This window comes from Equus caballus, chromosome 1, assembly GCF_041296265.1.
Source record: "Equus caballus isolate H_3958 breed thoroughbred chromosome 1, TB-T2T, whole genome shotgun sequence".
In the NCBI taxonomy this organism is placed as follows: domain Eukaryota; kingdom Metazoa; phylum Chordata; class Mammalia; order Perissodactyla; family Equidae; genus Equus; species Equus caballus.
This window is the reverse complement of record NC_091684.1, coordinates 19,402,741-19,424,848: the sequence shown is the minus strand read 5'-3', so window position 1 is coordinate 19,424,848 and position 22,108 is coordinate 19,402,741. Positions and strand designations below refer to the sequence as shown.

The 22,108-nt window shown below is 46.6% G+C and overlaps 1 protein-coding gene across 50 annotated transcripts in view; it reads left to right on the top strand.

The window, feature by feature from the left end:
- Positions 1 to 22,108, top strand: part of TCF7L2 (transcription factor 7 like 2) — a 193,227-nt gene that overhangs the window by 104,665 nt on the left and 66,454 nt on the right. For 17 of the 50 annotated variants that reach the window (XM_070220154.1, XM_070220121.1, XM_070220131.1 and 14 more), the window contains one exon: positions 16,114 to 16,257. The exons of the other annotated variants lie outside the window; for them this stretch is intronic. In XM_070220154.1, coding sequence (XP_070076255.1) covers positions 16,114 to 16,257 — 144 coding nt within the window. The remainder of the gene's footprint in view (positions 1 to 16,113; positions 16,258 to 22,108) is intronic. 50 annotated transcript variants of the gene reach the window in all.

Here is a 22,108-nt window from a genome sequence, read left to right as displayed (position 1 = left end):
CCATCCAAACAACCACGAACACTCAGACATTATTCAGAAGTGGAATTGGGACGTGTTTGAAGAAGTCGACCAATCCAGTCTTCTGCTTATGGAGGCACTGTGTCTCCAGTTCGTGCTCAGTGTGTTCACCGAGGGCATCTCCTTCACCTGTTCTCATGCCTGCCTGTTAACGTTGAGATCTGCAAGGGCTGATGAGTCAACCTCGCTGAGATGCCTTATAAAACCAGAATACCAGTGGGAGGAACACAGGTGACACTTTTCTTGTTGGAGAGGTCCATTTGCTAATTCCCCACTCAAGGTTCTGAGCATGAATGCTAGGGAGATGGGGTGGATGTGGCATCTTCCTTGTCTTTTTAACGTTCACTTCCACAATGTAGAAGCCCTGTGTTCCATCACATCCAGCAGTAGAACCATTGTGTGGAGGGGTGGAGGGTGGGAGGGGTTATACGCATACACTCCTTGTCACGCACAGACACAGGCCTCAAGGAGTCCGCATTTAATCATTTTGGTGCTTACTTGAGAGAAGGGGCCTTCTGTGTTTGCACTTGACTTGTTCGAATGTACACATGCACATTTTGGAGACAAACTCTGTGAAACCCCAAAGGCCCCTAAGCCCTCACTGAATGCCCTGGGGTCCTGTTCAAGGCAGAGGGTTTTAGTAGGAGCAGTGCGTCGGTATATAGTGTAAGTGGGATGGACCAACCAAGGCTGTGGAGCCAGATAGGCCAGGGTTTTTGGCCCCATTCCTTATTACTTGTGTGATGTAGAAAAGTTACTTAAATCTGGAATCTCCTCTTCCTTTCCTTAAAACCTAAAAAAACCCTCCTGTAATGAAATTCTCTGGTGACAGGTATCAGAAACCCAACCTGGACGAGGTTAAATGAGGAAAAGGGGAGTTCTTCAAATCCCATAACCAACTTTTGGAAATGGCAGAGGCAGAGCTTGCCAGAGGGACAGCTGAAATGCTCTCCCCATCAGGGGACGTCAGCCCTGTGTGTGTCCCCTCTCCTTGTCTTCATCTTCTCCTGCTGCAGCTCGTAGCGGGGGAGGTCTGGAGGATGGGTGGTGTCATGGGCTTTCATCCTCAGCTGGAGGTTGGTAGGACTCTTGCCCCAGCTTTATTCAGAAAAAAATTCTGGGGCAGGAGGCGAGCTGGTCTGGCTTGGGTCAGGTGCCATTTCTGGATCAATCCGTGAGGCTAGGAAGGGGGGATCATGTAAGAAGATGGCAGCTTCCAGTGGATCACATGACTGGCTGGTGTTAGGGAGATCCCTGGGAGAATTCGCGGGAGTCAGTCTTTTTAAAAAAAATTATTAATTAATAACTGAACTTCCCATTAAAAGAAAAGTTGTTCGCCCTTTGTCTGGAATCTGCTAGGTACTCTTCATTAGTTTCCTCCTTCCCGTAAAGGAGATCATAAGGGCTAGCCAATTTTGAGCTAAGAACTGCTCGTGGATACCTCCTTCGAAGGATCCAGCGTACTCCCGGGCGTCTTCCCCCGGCTGTCTGCTGTGGTCTGCCTGCTGATGCGGCAAGGCCTTCCATCAGAGGAGAGCCCTGTGGGAGTGGTCATGCGGAATGTCGTTAGGATGTGCCGTTGCTTTCATAGAGTTGCCAAACCTTAGGCTTTTTATTATTATTATTTTCTAAGTTTGTCAAAGTCTTAATATTGAAGGTGAGGAAAGAATGCTGAAAACAGCAAAAGGTTCAGGCGAAGATAGCTGCCATTCCTTTCCAGGAGCTGGCCTTTCTCTGAGGCTTCCGATGGGAGGATGCGTGAAACAGACGTGTTCTGTGGAGCGCCTGCCCCAGGTCTGCCGTGGCCCAGGCACTGTGCTGAGCTCTTTACCTGCCCCTTTAAGTTGAATCCTCATGATGTTTTAAGGTAGACACCATTATTATCCTCCGATGAGGAGCCTAGGACTCAAGCAGCTTACTAGCTCACCCAGATGCTTCCTAAGGACCCTTCAGATGATCTTTCCTTCTAGTCCAAGAGACAGTGTTTAAAGGCAGCTCTCAACCTGGGGAGGATGAAAGCCTTGTTTGCTGTTGCTAAATCGAGGAGACTTTTTTTTTACAATAGCTTTATTGAGATATAATTCACGTACCATACAGTTCGCCCATTTAACGAGCACGTTCAGTGGTTGTGTATAGTCAGAGTATGCAGCCATCCTCACAATCAATTTTAGAACATTTTCATCACCTCCCTCTAAAAAGCCCCTTACCCGTTAGCAGTCGCTCTTCATTTTCCCCAGTTCCTCCCAGTCCTAGGCAGCCACTAATGTAGTTTCTGTCTCTATGGATTTGCCTGTTCTGGACATTTCCTATAAATGGAATCATACAAAATGTGGTCTTTTGTGACTGGCTCCTTTCACTTAGCAGAGGGAGGAACTTTTTTTTTTTTTTTTTGAGGAAGATTGGCCCTGAGCAAACATCTGTGCCCATCTTCCCCTACTTTATATGTGGGACGCCTACCACAGCATGGCTTGCAAAGCAGCGCTATGTCCGCACGTGGGATCCGAACCGGCGAACCCTGGGCCCCTGGAGTGGAACGTGCAAACCTAACCAATGTGCCACCGAGCCAGCCCCCCACAGAGGGAGGAACTTTTGATGGAAGCCTGCCCAAGTTGTCCTCTTAGCCTTGGCCTTCTGGAATTCAGTGTCCTGTTGCTTCCCTCTACTCTGCCTCAATACCCATTTGCTACAAGAATCCAGAAGCTAGAGACACCATGCAGACTTTTTGAGAACAAACGAGCATGGTGGCACTGGCCAGTGGGATGTCTGGTGGGTTAGAGCTGGAGCTGGGATGGAATGGATTCCTCCCTTTTAATACCTGGTGACTCCAGTGTTGGCGGGGAGAGGGTTAATGAGGACCTCTGGGAAATGAGGTTCCCAGGGCATCCACCTCTGGGGCAATTCCTGTTGGAGGTACACGGGCAGGAGAAGCTTGAGTGACTGTCTTGTGTGATGTTAGAACAGACATGGAGATGTGGGACCGGATCCCTTGGTGCTGAGAGGGGCTCCCGGGCAGACTCGGGAACCCTGTGCTTTCTCTTCCGTGTTCTCATCCCCGGTCCCCGCCCTTGCTCCCCTAGCTCACTCTTTGGAGGCAGGCAGCTGTTACCTTTGCTGTTCCGGTGCGGCAGCTCTAAGGAATGTTATCGGTGTTGGGACTGGGCAGGGGACCAAACCTTGCTGGTGCCTGAACTGAAACCGAAGCCGAGCCCCCAACGGCAGGGCTGGTTGCGTGTGAACTGGCTGCCGCTGAGCTTGTTGGCCTGTCCCTCGGAGATCTGTCCTCACCATTCTGGCACGTTAGGGACTCTGATGATGGGGATGGCGCACACCCTATCAGGCAGGTCACGTGGTCAGATTCACGGATGACTGTCACCCTCCCAGAATGAGTGGGTTTCTCTGGGTTAGGGGGCCAGCCTGGGGCTGCGTGGGTGCTGGCAGAAGTGGAGGCCGTGTGCCCCCTCTTTAGTAACGCACCCCAAGGAGAATACTGTTCAGACAGATTGCTGTTAATAAACAGGGAAAGTGCTTTTCAAATCACCCGCTTGTTTATAAGCTACTTAAATAAAAAGAGTGATACAAATGTTGCTCGTGGTTGGAAAAGTGGCCTGGAGGATGAGGAGCTTTTACTTACTGTGAGAGCAGGCAGCTTGCGGGGGGGTGCAGGTGGCTTGGTTCTTGCCTTGATTTCTGGCCGTCTGTTATTTCTTGCCTGCCTTTTAGGAAGAAAAGAAACAGGAAGCAGTGCGCTTCCCTGTGTCATAGTCATGATTTGGGTCCAAGATCTTTCTGGTGTCTTAGGTAAAAACACAGGGACCAGGGTTCTCAAGGTTTCTTGATAAATTCAGGTGTTAAGTGCTGAGTGATGAACCTGGCCCCTGAGCTAGAGTGACTACCCTGTTTGTGTCCCCAGGGGTGAACGTGGCCCCTAGGATGCTGGTGCCTGGTGGTGTCTCCATGGCTGGGCCTGGTTGCCTGGTGTGTGAGCTAGAATTGCGTGGCCGGCAGACATCCTTCATCGTCCGCCTTGCTGGGTCTCTGTCTTTCCAGTCCAGAACTCAGACAGCAGGTGGAAGGCCCAGGCTCCCTGGGCGGTGACTGTCAACCCTGAAAGCCCAGGTTTCGATGATCATGAAAGAGTGGATTTAAACGGATCTGAAGATGTTCTTGACTCTTCTGTTCAGAGCTGCTTCCTGCTCCCGTTTTCATTCTCGCACGCCTTCCCAACCTGTCGGCCTCGGCGTGAGTCACTTAGCCAGACTGCCGCCCCTCCCCGTGGCCTGGACGACTCCCGGCGGGAGCTGCTGGCACGACATCCAGAAAACAAACCACACCCCAGCAATGATGATGCGTTACAGCTTTTCTCCGCTCCGGACGAGAGGCACCGGGGTCTCCAGATGGCTCTGGGGTTTGTCCTGCCTGCGTCCCAGTGCTGCTGTTCCCTCTTGTGCTGATGGCTGGCGAGGTGGCTGTGGGCTGGTCAGCAGAGGAGCGCATACCCGTGGCGGTTTAGAAGGCGGTCGGCAGGCTGACTAACCCACCAAAGGTCAGCGATGGTGTTGATGCTGGCACCTCTCTGCCTTCAGCACAAACATCATCTTGGATCTCGTAGATACTTGGACTCACTCTATGCAGAACATTCTGGATTTATGAATTAGACTTGGGCTCCATCTTTTATTTGGTACTTTGGATTCTTTTATTAAGGAGATCAGAGATTTAAAATATCACTGTTTTGCCACCTGTCTACCAACAGTGCCCCGCGTGCCCCCTCCCCCTCAAAGAAAAGAGACTAGTTTGAGTTTTCTTAAGTGACTGGGGTATCTATTATATAGATCAGCAGATTACAAAAGCTCTGTGATTTTAAAGAGACCTAAACATAATTGGGGACCCCCCCCCACCCGCCTTGAGACACACACTAATCTTGCTAGTACTTGTCACTTCACACATTTGTAAATGACAATATTAGGGACCCTTAAAAGAGTCATGGGGCTCTGTGGGACCTTGGTACATAGCCAAAGGCTACATACTAATTGCCAGGGGTCTCCTGGGGATGTTTACCTCATCAGCGTACTTTTGGGGGGTCCTGACTGCTGTTGGAGGATTTGGGTCCCAGTTGGCTGATTCTTCCATTGCCGCTGGCTCTTGCAGTGATCTGGGTACTTTTTCAAGCTAAGTCCTCTGCCTTGGATCATGTCACAGAAAAAATTCAGTCCAGTTACTTTTAATTCATTGGTTCTCAGCTGGGGGACTTTGCTCCCTGGGAGGCGTTTGGCAAAGTGTGGATGCGTTTTCAGTTGTCACAGCTGGGCAGGGCATGCTCCTGTCCTCTGGTGGGTAGAGGCCAGGGATGCTGCCAGGGCAGGCCCCCGCCACAAAGAAGTATCCAGATCATTAGTGCTGAGGTTGAGAAATCCTGCTTTAACATAAGTGTTGATTGAGCAACTGTCCTTCCGTTATTCCCGAAACTAAAGAACAGACTAAAGTGTAGGAAAGAATATTTAAAAATGAATGACACCCCAATTTGCAATTGTATCTTTAAGTTGTCTTTTTTTTTTCCCAGTTACTTTCTGTACTTAAGAAATATCTTGGTTTACTAGAGTATTCTTTTTAAAAAAAGGAAATGATTAAAACTACACAAACATGATGATATAGTAAAAGCTAGCAGTTTCTCATGCTTGGAGAAGGGTTGTGATGCAGAGGAGAGTGCCTGTGAGCTGTGCTTTGTTTGTTTGCTGTGGTCCAGGGTGGGTTTAGATGCTACCTGGTTAGTAGAAGAGATAATGGGAAGTCATTGTATTTGCGTTTCTCAAAACGCTGGTCTTCCACTCACCTAATAGTCTTTCCTTTTTTTAAAGTAAGAGATCCAAACCAGATCCTATCTTACTTCGCCCAGAATATTGAGAGTTTTTTTTTTTAAAGGTATAGCCCCAGATTACTTTCTAAGATTCACATTTTGCTTTCTAAATCCTGTTCTTAAAAGGAACCATCTATTGACAGTACATCATAAATTTCGTGGCTCCTCCATGACATTTCTGGGCAAGTAAATGAGAGGTGTAAATTAAGAAAAGCAAGTGTTTGTGGTTCCCACTTTAACCTTCTGTTATGTTAAATGGCTTTGTTGAAGAGGGCTGTCACTGCTCTTGAAAACTTGGGAAAATCTACAGCAAGCAGTGCCATTAGTTGCCTTTGGGAGCACAGGATGTTTGATGTGAAAATTATATGGCCACATCTAATTGGGTGTATTTTCACCCCACCAGATATCAACTAAAGAGATGACTCTTTCCCCCTCCTCTGCTTTTTTAGCTGAATTCTTTCACTTGAATTTCATGCCATTAAGAATTGAATTCCAGTAATTCAAGCATCATTTTTCAATGTCTTTTGTTTAGTAGCACATCTGTATGACCCAACCATATAAATTTCTAGACATCTGGCAAGAGCCGGTTATCAATCGCTCCCTGACTTGGGGGATGATAAGGCCTATGACCCCTACCCTTCCCCCATAATTTACACTCCTCCCTGTGCCCCTCGGGAACCTAGCCAGCCGGTGGAAAGAAAACAGAAACTTTCTGAGCCCCTGCTTCCTGTAAAATGGGAATAATAATTCTTATCCTGCCTGTTTCCCAGAGTTGTGTATTTGTTTCCAATGAAATGTGCTCAGAATTCCAATAGAAAAAAGTTAGAGATAAAATAATAGCAATTATGCCAATTGAAACTTCAGAATTTTTAAAAAATAAGTATTCACATACCATACAGTTCACCCATTTAAAGTGGACAATTTAATGATTTTTAGTATATTTATAGAGTTTTGCAACCATCACCACAATAAATTTGAGGACATTTTCATCGCCCCAAAAAGAAGCTCCAGGCCTATTAGTTTTCACTCCCCATAGCCCCCAGCTTGTCCCCTGCCCCACATCCACCTCCTATCTCTATGGATTTGCCTATTTGGGGCATTTCTTCTAAGTGGAATCACACAATATGTGGCCCTTTGCGATGGGCTTCTTTTACTTAGCACAGTGTTTTCAAGATTCGTTCATGTTGTGGTGTATATTAGTATTTCATTTCTTTTTTATAGCCAAATAATGTTCCATTGTATGGATAGACCACATTTTACTGATCCATTCATCAGCTAATAGTAAATTCAGAATTTTAAAAATATTCAGCTGGTCCATTTGTTTTAACTTTCAAAATTATCCCTTTGTTTTATTGGCAGTTAAGTTCTCTTTTGGCAGTGACTGTTGTGGGGCAAAGATTTGCAAGGCTATGAGTGGTCTGCCCATCTGAACAAGCATGAACCTCGACAGACCTTGAACCAACCATTGGATAAAGATGACTTCAGAGTCCATGGTGTTGTGGAAGCACTGGAGGCTTTTAATCTATAAAAAGTAGTAACTGTTGCTAGTAACTCTTTCTGTAGGTGGGTTAAGGATTAAGACATTATCTCCTGGGACTCAAACCGGTCCCTGATAGGCGCCGTCTCCCTCGTCTTTGTTTTCTCCTCAGGTGGGAATCACTCAAATGACATCCAAAAGATTGTGATCAGAGGAGGTTATTCCAATCTGGGGCGTCTTTTTGTTTTGTGTTCGTTTGCTTGTTTGTTACTGTTTTGGTTGTTGGTTTCACCTGTTGTAAATATTAAGAGGCCCCGGGATGTTTACATTCTGGAGATAGGAACATCCACTTTGCCCAGGTTGGTTCCTGCCTCCAGTGTGGTTGATGAGGCTGAAGGCCGGGCTTCTCTGCTCAGGGTCGACCCAGCCTGGCTGCATCAGCTGCTTTGTAATTGTCCGGATCACTACCCTCCAGGACTGTTTTTGGCATTTAAGTTCCTTAAGTACTTTAAGGAGAAACTTTTCAAGGGAAACCTGAATTTTTTGCTTATTGGCTGCAAATGTGAGACATCTGAAGATGATTTTCACCTTAAGAACCAGGGAACCCTTAACAATCTTTAAGAGATCCCTGAAAACTGGGTGTTCTCATCAAGCCATCAAAATGAGAAGATGGGAATTATTATTCCGGGCTCTGTGCTTTGAGTGGTGGGCCCATCCATTTAGTGGCGGGAAGAAGTGGGCACAAGGTGGGGTTGACTTCTCAGGTTATGTGTGTTCTGTCTCTAATGTCTTCCGTACACACACATGGGCGCACAGGCACACACCCACACACAATTTTAGGTTTGTTTTCTCTCGAGGGTCTCTTTAACCTGATTTTTAGTAACAAAGATATAAATGTTTGGGGTAGAAGGAGATAGCCAAAGGCTTGGGTGGCACAGGGGATAATTTATTCCAGGCCCCTTATACCCCCTTTCAAGTTGAGAAACCCCAAATACCGTAGTATTAAGAGAATTAATTACAAAGCCGCTGACCCAGCTGGGTCTGCCCTGAGTAAAGAAACCCTGCTTTCTGCCACATCAACATAGTCCAGGCAGGACCCATTATGGTTGCCCCAGGCATGTGCCCAGTGACGACAGTGGTGGCTGCTCAAGTGATCCCATTGGCAACAGTATGATCATTTCCGGGGATGACAAATTGGGGGCGAGTATCATTTTGGAACCAGGGATGTTAGTGAGTGGAGTTGGTGAGCCCTTCCTGATGTTCTTGTGTACCTTTCCATTCTGAATGTGATGGTGTCCAGATCAATCCTGCCTGTGGGGGGAATCCAGTATTTTTGAATATTTCTATCCTTATTATCATTTTTTTAATCCTTCCAATGTGGTTCCTCTTTTCATAATAAACTTTTTTCAAATTATTTCAATTTAATAAGTTTTTATGCAATTAGTATAGTGCATTTCAACCAAAACGGTTTGTTTTCATAAACTCCCGAGAAGGTTTAAATAACTTTTTCTCATCAATTAGCCCTCATTTGCACAGTTATTCAGTTACTGCGCCACGAAGACCCTCTGGAGTTGATGTTGTCAGGAAACATATTAGCAGAAATAGTATGTTATTATCTAATGCTAATAATTGGTTAGTAGAAATGAGAAAAGAAGACATGTAATTGGGGCTCCTGTGGCTAACAAGATGTGAATGATGAAAACATTTCCAGGAGAGATTCCAGGGTTGTTCTAGAAACCTGTTATTTGCATTTTAAAACATGTGGTCTCCATTGATAGAGGAGGAGGATGCTGTTTATCAACACTGCTTTCTTTTTCAGAGCACAGCTCTCTGAATTTCCTGAGCCATAACCAGATCCCCAGACACGGCAGCCCGTGTTGTCTTTGCAACCCCCAATCCCATTGGAGGCTGCTCATTGTCTTTTTGTAGGGGACATGTTGGTTTTTAAAGAGAGGATAGGCTAGTCAGCATCACAAGGCCCAACCAGACTCTCTTCCCTGTTGGCCCCTTGATTCTGCACAGTGCTGTTTGTGATCCTGGGTGGCGTGGCACAGACTCACATTCCTCCCCTAAAGGCTTGCCTGGGAGAAGGAACCTCCCTTTAGCAAGAATCTCGTTAGAAACAGTATTACGATGACTCCATTAGCTGGATTCACAAAGCTCTCTGCAGCCTGTGGTTCTTGGAACTGAGCTTCTGTCTCCAGTTCTTCCATATCACTCATTGCTAGGGGAGGTAGATGGGCTTCTATTGTATGCCTGTACATGGGAATCAACTTTTATTCTCTCCAAGTCATTGATGAGGATGGCTTTTAATGGGCTCGCTGACATTTCGCTTGTCTGAAGAGATCACCCTGTTAAGGACAGAGACTCACAGTTTCACGTGCAGATAATGGCCATGGAGGTTGCAGGGAGAAGCTTTGCTGTCCACCTGCTGAGGTCACATGGAACCTCGTCACTATCGGAAGAAAAAGATGGAGATGCACTGGTGCTCTCCTAGTGTGTGGGTATCCAAGGAATTAGGTTGGCCTTAGAAAGGACTGCGTTTACTCTTCCAGCCATGTCTGGTTTTTTACCTGCTTTGGCTAATGTCCCAACGTTAAGATTAACCACTTCATGTTATTACCTTTCGTCACAGTAAAACCTTGACCTTGCCTTATAGAGCAAATTTAATGTTGATTTCAGTTAAAAAGTAAAAACATCTCCTTTATTCAAAATGACCCAAATACTCTCTGTTTTTGTTTATCCCATACTCCTTAAAAACCTATTTTGTACCTACTTTTTCTTGGTGGTTTGATGCCATAATGAAAAAAAGTATGTTTGATTTCCTTCTCAGTATTTGATATTGAGAAGTAGTTTCCCGCCCAGAAAACAAGTTGGCAAAATTTTATTTTAACCAATAAACACCTTTTGAAATGATGCTGCAAATTTCCTTATCCCTGAGATAGTTTTCCTTGCCATGTAGAGGTGTTATCTGATAAAAGGAAGCTTTACTGTGCACGTGTTGCCTTTTCTTCTTGTAACTTTCTTCAGTAAATGTATCCAAGTGTTGAGTCATTACCATGTCTAGAAATTGAGGCGCATTAGACCTCTCCTTAGAGTGATTTGAGGACCTAACGGACGCCCCTCCCCTGCGTTCAGCTGCCCTGCGGAACTGCAGAGTGTTGGAGGTGGGCAGGGCCCTTAGAAGTCATCCCGTAGCCAGCACCCTCACATCACACGACAAACTGAGCCCCAGAGATACAGGGCACATGGCTGGTTAGTAGGAGGTGGCAGAGACCCTGAAGCCCCGCATCTCTCTCTCTGCTGAGGTTGGGAAGAGGTGAACTGTGCTTTGTGAAAGGCAGGTGTAAGGATGGAGTTCACATTGGCTCCTTTTGTGTTCATTCTCTTTGCCTTCCGTTTGGATCTTGGTCTCTTTCTCACTAACATGAGGTCCTTGAGGGCCAAGGCAGACTTCATTTCTACATCCCTAGAGTGTAGGGATGGTGATTACGTTTCACCTCATTGCCAGCTCTGAGCAGGGTAGCTGAGTGATGTTGAAGAGGGAGTGGTGGAACATGAGCTGGGCCCTTGTCATCCCTGCCTAGGCCGTCGTCTCCATATTTGATCATGCTCACCTACCCCTGCATGCATGCAGGCGTGCACGCATGTGCACATACACATGCACAGTCTCTCACTCCTTGTCACTTGCATATGCTCACAGTTTTGAAAAATAATGTTGCATACATTTGCCCCGTCAGTGATGGTGTCCTAGTTTGGGGAAGAACTGGGCTCACCTTTAATGACAAAAGTGGTAGCTTGTCTGGAGCCCTGACAGTTTCTTTGCATTCGTGTTGTTTGACAACATTTTTCAAATGTAATTAGTTCCCGTCAGAGTAACCTTCAGAGGTGACAGTTGTTGGAGCTTAAAGCTAGATGAACATGACCTATAAAGACATGGATTCTTTCTCCACGGTTATATATGTGCATGGGCCTTGGTTGGTTGGTTGGTTGGTTGGATGGATGGTTGGATGGTTGCTGTTGCTTATTTGCTTTTTGGTGTCGTTGTTTGTAAACACATGTGTATGTATAAGTGAGTAAATGGTAAAGAAATATGAGGATTTTACACTCTTACCAGTTAAAAAAGATTTGTCATTTTACTAGTTTGCTTCTTTAGTGGAATGACTCTTGTCAGTGTCCTTCTCTCAAATGGATTTCTTATTCCTCCAAAAATGCTGCATTTTCAAAATAAAATTCTTCCATATTATGCATAGAACCCTGAGCTCCTAGCTGTAAAATCTGGGTTTTAGTTTGTTCTTTTCTAACGGTGTACTCCTGGGTAGGTCCTTTTACATCTAGACTTAGGGATGTAAAAAAATCGTAAAGAATGAATTTCATTACATGATTGCTAAGACCCATTCCGTTTTGCAATTGTGATTTCTTTTAGACACCTACAGATAATCCTTTCCCACTTGCTTTGGGGCAGAAAACACTACCCAAATGTGTTAGGGTTCTCCAGAGAAACAGAAGGAATAGGGTGTGTGCGCGTGCTTGTTTGTGTGCTTGCGTGCATGTATAATATATGAGATTTAATATAAGGAATTGGCTCACACAGTTATGGAGACTGACAAGTCCCAAGATCTGCAGTTGGCAAGCTGGAGACCCAGGAGATCTTAACGGTATAGTTCCAGTCCAAGTCCGAAGGCCTTAGAACCAAGAGAGCAGATGGTGTAGTTCTAGTCCAAAGGCTGGCAGGCTTGAGACCCAGGAAGAGCTGATGTTCAGTTTGAGTCTGAGAGCAGGGGAAAAAAGTCAATGTCCCAGCTCAAAGGCAGCCAGACAGGAGGAATTCCCCCTTGTCTGGGGGGAGAGATCAGGCTTTTGTTCTATTCAAGCCTTCAACTGATTATATGAGGCCCACCCACATTAGGGAGGGCATTCTGATTTACTCAGTCTGTCAGTTTAAATGTTGGACTCCTCCAAAAACACAGAAGCACTCAGAATAACGTTCGGCTGAATATCTGGGCATCCCATGACCCAGTCAAGTTGACACATAAAATTAACAATCAAACCAAACTTTTCTGAGAGAAAATTTAAAATCTTTGCCTTTTTCTTCCTGGATAAGAGGGAGGTTCAGAATACCCACAGTAGCCAGCAGCTGCTGGCTAAATTCAGTCTGAATAACATTATTTCGTGCAAAATCTTTATCTCTAGAGGCTGTAGTATTTGTAGGGTTTTTGTTTTTTAATGCTTTTCAGCTCCTTCTTCTATACTCTTTTCTTTTTTGTTTATTTCTCCTGGCAGAGCAATTTGTACTTTCTAGCTCACTGGGCTGCATTCTGTTGCATTAACGTTTGAATATTGCCCAGCCACCTGTGGAAGGGGGCTGGAAGCTCATAAAGAAACAAAATAGCGGCATACGCAAATATTGCTACAACTTTTTCAGTGGCACATCTTGATTCTTGGTCCATGTGGCCACGTCCAGGACTGGTCAACACACCGTGTCATCAGGTGCCGAGTTCCCAGTGAAAATGAAAGCCACCACCCGATCTGCCTGCCTTCTCTCTTGACAACATCACCTTCCCCAGAAGAAACGCGCCTCTTGAAATCCCATCCCAAATAGGCGATGCTTCTGGAAACAGCTGGGAGGTGGGTTTTGGCTCTGTGAAGTATTCATGGCCCCTGCTTTCTGGAGACCCCGTCTTAGTCGGTCGGTGCAGCTGGTGGCTGCGGAGGCACTAGAAGGGCAGGAGGGCCCAGTGGCAGTTCCAGCTGATGTGTGATTGCTCAGGTTCTCCCTTTCCCAGAGACTGGCCACAAGCCACATTCATTCTTATTTCAAAAAGTACCAGATGCCTACTCCAATATACTGCCTTGTAACAGCCCCCTCGTCATGCCAGGAGCATGAAACTCACGAGGCCTTTATTTACTTTTCCTGGAACGTCTCCAGTTTTTTCCACATTACCGTTTGATTTGTGGATGGATGATTATTCAGGTCAGTCTGACTAAGGTGACTAGACTGGTCTGTGCAAAATGAATGTGTTAACCCATAACTGAAAAGTTGATAGGTAGCGTGCATGCCTCAGGCATAGCTGGATCCAGGGGCTCACGTACCAGGACACCTTTTCCCTCCAGCTCTTGGCTCAGCTTTCCTCCAGGTTGGCTTCATTGCATGGAGTCAGGTTCAAGTCTAGAGTGATCTTAAACTTCCCCCACAATCCTGAACCAGTGGCTGTGGTAGGGGGATGTAATGTGCTCAGTACATTTGGACTGAGTACCCTTGCCCATCCCTGGAGCTGAAGGTGGGTCCACTCCATGTAAACTACATGGCTTGAGCGTCAAGGTGGTGCCTCCTCAGTAGGTCAGGGTACTGTTACCAGAAAAAGCGTGAGTGGATGCTGAGCAGAAACCTTGGCAGACATCTGCATCCTAATCTTTAGGGTCCCTTGAAGCGTTTTGTACTTCTTAGGGGAGAGTCATCTGTAGTTCTTTCCTGGTACAAAAGGATTTTGTATTTGTATATACATTTGAATTTATTTCTAAGACCTCTTATACTCCCCCGAATTTGAAGTGGCTTACAAGACTTCATATTATGCAAAAGGATTGGAAATGAATAATTAAGGGTATTAGAATAAAGAGAAAGCTGGGTAAGCCCATAAGAAAAGATGGCAATGAGGTTAATCTCACAAATTTCAAAGCTGGGAGCTCCTACAGGATTGGGAGCCATGACCTGCAAGCTTGGCTCTGAGGTTCCCAGGAATGGAAGAGCATCGAGATCTCATATTGGTGGTGGTGGGTGGGGGGGCTGTTTGTGTAGGTAAGTGTAACATTTCCTCATAAGCCCCAAGTGCCTGTGGGAGTCCAGGCCCTGGGGAATGGCCGTGGGAAGATAATACAGATGCTGTGGTCTGTGGTAACCGTAGATACATTTCTTTTCCAAACTCCTCTGGGGCCCTTGCCCTTGGGGTCCTTGTCTCTTGGCTCTCAGCGTCGTGTTAGAAAACAAAGTAAGCAGACAAGGAGTTAAACCCCCCGTATTGCTGGATTCCTTCCGGGAACAATTTGGAGCGTTAAACTTTGTCACCTTTGGTGGGAGGCAGTAAGGTGAGTCACGGCTGTGACAAGCAGAATCGGATCACCTTCGTTGTAAAGCTGGGCCGATCTCGCAAGTGGACTCATGCTTGCCTAGTGACTCACGTTCTGTTTACAAAGGAGTGCTGTGGAGAGATGCGGGGTGGGACGCTCTGCTTCCCACAGGGAGACCCCTGGGGGTGGGCAACCAGTGCTGCCTCTGGGGCTTGGGCTGCCCTTCCTGGGCAGCAGACCTCGGGGCTTCTGGCTGTGGTGGCTTTCAAAGTCCAAGGACAGTGTGGCCACCCAAGGCCCTGGGGTAGCACCAGTTCGCAGGCGATGTGGCTGCTGCTCATTTTGAGAGTTCCCGTGGCCTTTGGATGGGTTTAGTCCACCAGGATGACCCCCCCATGGGAGGACCAGGTAATACTGTAACCAGGTAAATTATTCTGGAAACGTGGCTGCTGATTTGTAGATTTGTCCTTTATTTCCATCAATTTCCTATCTCCCAGTCTCCAGTACCCACTAGGCTCCTTCTGCTTTTTAGTGACTCTCAGAACATAAGTATTGGGTATTGTGCTCTATCTCATACTCTTAATCCTGAATTCTGTTATTTGGCATTAAGAAAGGTGAAAAATTTGTTCATGTGATTTTCCTTCATCTAAAATGTTAAAAAACTAGAGTAGAGAAGACATACATCCTTTACGATGAACATAAAGAGCGTAGACATTTTCTTTTTTTAAAGACAATTAGAATAATACTTCTTAGTTGTGAAATAGCCCATCTCGGACCCCAGGTTGCTCTTTACCCCCCTAAATTCTCTACCCCATTTATAGAGCAGTAGTCAACACCTGGATAGACAGACCAGCGAGTCTACACAGCAGCACCACGAGTTGACTGAGACCTGATCCAGATTCCCCCGCTGCCATTTACTAGCTGTGTGACCTTGGGCATGCTCCTTAACGTCTCTGAGTCAGTTTCCTCCTCTGTAGAACGGGCATGGCAACACCTACCTCACAGGGTGGTTGTGAGGAGTAGCGATGAACACACACATTCCTGCATAGAGCCCCCAGCAGAGTCGGAGGTCACTGAGCCAAAGCAGCTCTCATGACAGGGCTCCAGCTGAGGTGAAACTCAGAACAGCACAAGCTTCTTGAGCACACAGCGGGTGTGCTGCCAGATCTTTCAAGGGGTCGGAGATGGGAGTGTAGTTGCTTCTCTCAAACAGATTGTAGTCTGGTGGAGGGAAAGGTGTTAAGACAGATCTCCACTGAGGTCCAGGATTGGGTGGAGCCGTATGTAACTGCATTTTTGTAGGGCAGAAATATCAGCCATATCACATGGTGTAAACTAAGAGAGGTTCAGTAAGGTAAGTTGAGAGAGAGTGCTAGCCAACTGGCTCCTGAGGGCCTCGAGAAAGGAGTGGCCGTGTCCACTGGGTGGGTGATGGGAGAGGTGGGGATAGTGGGAAGGATGCAGCCGAGAGGCTGCATGGAGGAGGTGGCGTTTAAGATGTTGCTAGAGGGGACCCCACGCTGGGCAGCAGGGAGGCGGAAGAGGTCTGGCTTCATCTTGGGAACCACAATCCTCCTCGCCTGGAGCTGGTTGGTAGAGAAGTGTGGGTTAGGGTAGAAAGTCAGGCTGGGGGCCGTGAATGCCTTGGTGAGCGCGTCTGCCTCCCTCCGAGCCTCACTCTGTTCCCCTTTCTTCCTGGCAGCAGTGCCCCCTCCCTTGCTGCACTCAGGGACATGACTGTCAGCACTTCTACCCCCCCTCAGACTTCACTGTCAGCACTCAAGTCTTCAGGGACATGAAAAGGAGCCACTCCTTACAAAAGGTTGGGGAGCCCTGGTGTTTGGAGGTAGGTCTGGAGCAGAATGACGGTATGAGATGAGCTAGCCCTCACATGAAACCACCCATCCAAAGGTTGCCTCGCACTAGGTCGGGGCCCATCCGCCGTGGTCCCCGAGTTCCCGTCTGGTCACTGTCCTCTCGGGTGCCATGATGTCTGGGGGCACCGCTGATAGGTTTATCACAGCCATGAAAATGCCAGTTTACGAGGAGTGGGTGGAGGGTGGTGGCTCCCGTGAACCCGAGGCGCCTGGCTCCCAGTAAAAGCCACTGGGTTCAGCGTCACACGTCGCTTCCGTGAGAATGATGAACAACACCTTTTCCCATTAAACTTGACTCGCAGGAAATAATTTCCTGGCTCTTCCCAGCTCCCAGTGGAAGAGAAGTTATCACCTCCACTCTGCCTTTGTTACTGGTTCTTTAGAACTTATAGATTTTCTCTTAGAATTCAGGGTGCGGAGAAATGCTCAGTCCTCGGCAGTGACACCTTCCCGAGGCGGCCGTGAATGGCTTTGCTCACAGATACTGCTCTCCAAGGACAGGAAGCATTGTTAATTTCTTTTAAATAATTCAATGCGATGTCAATACCCCACGCTGCTCCGTGCTTGGGAGTGACAGTTCTCTTCAAATTAGTAGTCCCAGAGAATAAAGAACATCTAGAACATGCTTTCATCTTCAGAGAGGCAAAAGTCAATGCACATAAAAAATTTTAAAGTAACTCTTTAGATTTAAGCAGCAAATGGTTTAGTACTAATGCTAGCTTTTTTTTTTTTTTTTTAAGGAAAGTGAATATTTAAGAGCCTATTAGTAAAGCCTGTGTCTTTTAAAAACATGTATTGTATTCCTACTCGGTGCTGGACGCTGTGCTCTGTGTTAGGGCCATAGGGACAGAGACCGGGAGTTAATATGTAACAGGTGTCCCTGTGCCTTGCCTTTGGAGAGAGAAAGGGTGGACTAAATCATCTTTAAAAGCTTGTTCTAATTTAAGAAGTAGTAAACATGCCTGTAAGAGAACTGGCGACACGTAAACACATAGAAGAAAATGTGAACACCCGCATTCTTTTTACCGATGCGTAATCTCTTAATGTCTGGATGCATTTCTTTCTTGTCATTCATGTGTCCAAACTTTAAAAATGTTTCACAGAGTTGGAATTGTACCTCATGCAGTTTTGTGTTTTCTTTTCCCTTGATGTAACGCCCAGGATGCTGCTGTCCGCTAGGACGGGTCTGAAATCTGGGTGTTAACTTCGTGTGTTGGTGTCTTGGGGAAATCTTGCTGTCTAACCGTCCCCTTTGGCCAGATGTGAATAAAACTGAGGATGTTTCTGGGGTCTTGGGCGCATCCCCCTGCTCCCTGTGTGATGCTGCGGCCTGTACCCGGACGGCCTGGCGCCGGCGTGTGAGTAAGGCCCGTGTCCTTTATGTGGGCCGGGAGTGGGGAGGCGCCGTTCTGGGCCCCAGCCCCTCCCTGGGCCGGCTTTCCATAAGTGTGGCTAGTTGTTGTGACTGTGGACGGTAAGGCTGCACCGAGCACAGCTATTCCTCCACCAGGGCTGGCAAATGGTAACTCATTAATCTTTGGTCGGAGTTATGAGGTAGATAAAGGAGAACCAGGCACCCATTTTGAGTATGAGGAAAATGAAACAGAAAGACTGGGTTTCTTCCTTATAACTCGAGACTGCAGGCGCCGATCAGATCCCCGGCGCCATTGAGGACGCTCGTTTCTCAGCTTTGCCCTCAGGACAGGGAAACATCTCCTAGGGAAGTGCCAATACGCCCTGCTGCCAGGATTGAGTTCAAATCCCCACATTGTGAATAGCCCAGACACACAGACACCACTCACGGGCTGTGTGAACTTGGGCGAGTTACCCAGCTGCTCTGTGCCCTTGTTTCCCCGTCAGTGAAGGGGTATCACACATGGGCTGTTTGAGCATCCAATGAGTTGAAGCACAGAAACTGGGGGTTTGGCCAGAGGAGCTGGTGTGCTCGGTCTGGCACAAGCGCCCAGCAGGGTTCTTGGGGAGTTGCACACCAATAGCGTGTCCGTGTGATGGGCTGGCCGCTGTTGGGGTAGCTCAGTTGTGCAGTGTGCTTTCCATCCAGGTTTCTGCAGAAATTAGTTGTGTATCCTTCATAGTATGTACTCCTTCAGGAATCGTGGCGGTGTATGGAGATCCCGATCCACAGCCCGCGTGTGCTAGTGGTGGCTCTGGAGTGTCGTGGAAACGGCACGGAATGGGAGTAGAACAAGATTTGAGTGCAACATTCTCTCACCTCCGTTGGCAGGGTGCTTCACCCCCTGTGATGCGATCCCTGTGTCTGTAAAAAGGGGACAGTAGTGGAATACCTGCCCAGCCCGCTTCACTGGGCACCTATGCGGATCTCTTGAATACTGAACAAAGTGACTTTTAACACAGTGCTTCCGGTGGTCCAGGCACCTCTGTAAGTGATTTGCTTATATTAACTCTTCAAAACCTGAGGACAACCCTAAGGGGGAGGTGATGTGATTATTCCCATCTTGCAGATGAGCCACTGAGAGGTTAAGCAACTTGCTTAAGATCACACAGCAAAGGGGCAGAGCTATAAAACTGCTGTTAATGAAAGACCATGGTGGGAGCCGACGGTTCAGAGCCTTCCACCCCAACCATCTTCCAGTTGCTACAGGAGAATGGGGCAGGGGGGTCCAGCCTTCTCAGGAGCTGGGAAGAAACTTGTGATTCAGGACATCCAAAGTCCAGGTTTTGCTTTACCAGTACCACATTCTGGATCCTTCCTGCCCCATCCATAGTTAACTTTCATTGTCCCTTCTCTCTCTTGCCTTGCAGTTCAGCCTGATTCTAACCCTTTATTAGCTCTCTCCTCGAAGGAATCAAGGTTGGTGGACCAGTTGAGTAAACATGACTAAGAGAGTCAATACCCACCTGGGCGGGCGTGAGTCACTCCTTTCTAGTTAGCTATTCCTGTACATTTTAAAGCTAGCCATACAAAGTCATTACATTGGGGCTATTAACATGTTTAATAGTGACAATAATAGGGTGTGACCCATGGCATAAACGCCTTCAGATAAGAGAGAAAGTATTTTTCCTGTAATTGCTTAGTCAATACCATTTTCGCAGAAATGCTTGCAAACAAACTTTGAAAAAGTTCTTTGTCTGGATCCTTCCCTTATTCTGGCTCCCTTCCTCTTCAGGGCCCCCGCACACTTTTCCTGGTCAGTGGCTGGGGACCAGCAGGATGGTCCTTCCTGATGTGTAGGCTGACCTACCTTTTTGTTGGTGTTGAGCCTATTTTTATTTCATTTTTAGGGATACGTGTGTGTGTATTCAGGAGGGAGCACATTATTGCTGGTACTCGCTCTACTAACCTCTCAGATTATACATTTAAGGGAAAAAAGAGACTTCTGCTATCTTTGCAAAAGCTAGTCACGCAGACAGGGAGTTAACCATTTTGGTGAGAGGAAATGAAACTGTTCTTAGGTTTATTAGACCACATCCTATAAATCTGTGGCTTATTATGTGTCTGATTTCTAAAAAGCATGGCATCACAGCCCCAGTTTTGTTTTTGCTTGTTAGTCATTGAAACAAATATAGATGTTGCTTCATTTCCTTGGTCCTCTATTTTTCGATTCTTGTTATGTATGGAGAAATTGGATTTACACAACAAAGTACAGTAGAGGGGATGTATTTGCTTTATAAATCTCGGCCTTGCAACTTCAGATTAGAAGGCATTCTGTTAAAATGTTTCATTTGTTCCCCACTCCTGATTACATAGAGAAGCAGGATGAGAAAAGAGTAAAAATACCTCTCAAAGGGACAGTTAAGTTTTTGACATCCCTCTTTTTAGTCTTTTAAAAGATATGTTTTAAAAATCATAGGTGCTCTCATATTGTGTATGCAATTCTTTTGTTTATTTTACATCTCTTATAGTAGAAACACTTTCCTAGGTAAGCCAGTGAAGACTCTTTGTAAAACTTCTGGTGGTTGTCCCTTCTAGCAGCGAGTAGCCACCAGTATGCTTAGTCATTGCCCCAGTGCAAACAGACTGTTTCTAAAGTTTCACTATTACAATGCAATCGCATCTTATGAGGGAGAGGCTGTGAGTTCAAAAGAACAAAGACAAAACAACTCCGGACATCCCTTTATGCCCTCCCGATGTATGAGGCCCATGGATCACATCCAGCGCTGGGTCATTCTGTGTGAGTGGACCAGCACATTTACCCCGCTCTCCAAATTCCTGCTCAGGGTGGGATGGCAAGTGGGACCGCCCATCTTCTTTTGTCATTTCTTCCTTTCTCCCATTCCCTATTTGCAAAGCTTCTTTGTTGAATTCTTTGGGTTAAATAAGTGTGTGGATTTCCCTGCCAATTAACTTACTCCAGTAGTACAAATGGACACTGTGGTGCCTAACTGGGAATTGCCAACCCTTGGTGAAGTCACGTTCTCAGCACATCACGAACACGGAGTAGGTCCCCACTACTGGTCTGAGCCCCCACGTGATTGACAGGTTTGGACACACCTTGGCAGAGCTCACCACAGGGAAAAAGGCCCAGAGAGGGAGAGGATCATTCCGGGCCCTCTTTCCCGCATCTGCCGGTCCATGGACTGGACGTTGGGAACCCTGTTGTATTCACTTTTACACTTTCCTCCCACCCAGTGAAGCTAGTATTCAAAGCAGGAAGCCCAGGCAGACTGTGTGGGTCCCCAAGGAGCTCATCCCTGTGGAAGGTGGGGGTGCTTTCCTGCCCTGTGTCCAGGCCTCTTGGGCCGCCTGACCTCCTCAGGGATGCCACAGCCTTTATCATGACTCTTATCTCAGTGGCTACCTCCCTTTCCCCCCATTCTTTGTGAGTCACATATTTTCTTCATGTCCCATATGACAAAGGTCATAAACAGAGAAGACTTGGGCCTTCATGCCTGACATATTGTCATCTGCACAGATTATTCTTTTCGGTCCTCTCTTTTTGTATTTCTGTGAGGGGACAGATCAGTTTTTAATGGGCTAATCTGTGTCAAGGTTGAGTTTCAATTAGCCTTAAGACTGTTTCTTTCTTTTTTGTGTATGGGGAAGATTGGCCCTGAGCTAACATCTGTTGGCAATGTTCCTCTTTTTGCTTGAGGAAGATTGTCCTTGAGCTAACACCTGTGCCAGTCTTCCTCTCTTTTATGTGGGATGCCACCACAACGTGGCTTGGGGAGCGGTACTAGGTCCGCATCCATGATCTGAAGCTGCGAACCTGGGCCTGCCGAAGCGGAGTGCATGAACTTAACCACTATGCCTCAGGGCCGGCCCCAAGACTGTTTATCTCTTACAGGGCCTCGAAAATCAAATACTTGGTCAGTACTTCCAGAGAGGAAGTGGATGCTGTCACTAATGGTTTTGACATCTGTCAAGTCAGTCTGTCTGTATATCTCTCTTGGTTGTGATCTCTGTTTGTCAGAGTACTGTCCTATTATCAGCATCTTTAATGATGTCAGTGAGGTAGCTCTTTGGAATTTGGGAACAGAGAGGAAGTACATTTCGGCCCAGACTCTGGAACTTAATTTACTCATTTTTATTAAGGGCAGTTATTGTTAGGTAAGCAAGGTGGGAGATCTTAGTTTTTATCCTTCTTTATCGGCCAGTCCTACCTACCTTCTTTGAAAGGTGTTTATTGCATCAGCTGCTGCTAGTTTAGCAACAGATGCTATGAGGAACTGTACCATCTTCTCCTCCTTTATTCCACACTCTTCCAACTTTATCCATCACATCTCCGTAAGTCCATTTCAAGCCTGTTTACATTAAAAAATGCAGTAGTAAAAACATTTTTTTTTGTTTGGTTTGGAGGTCAAGGTGGTAGATGTGGCATATTGTCCCTGATGAGG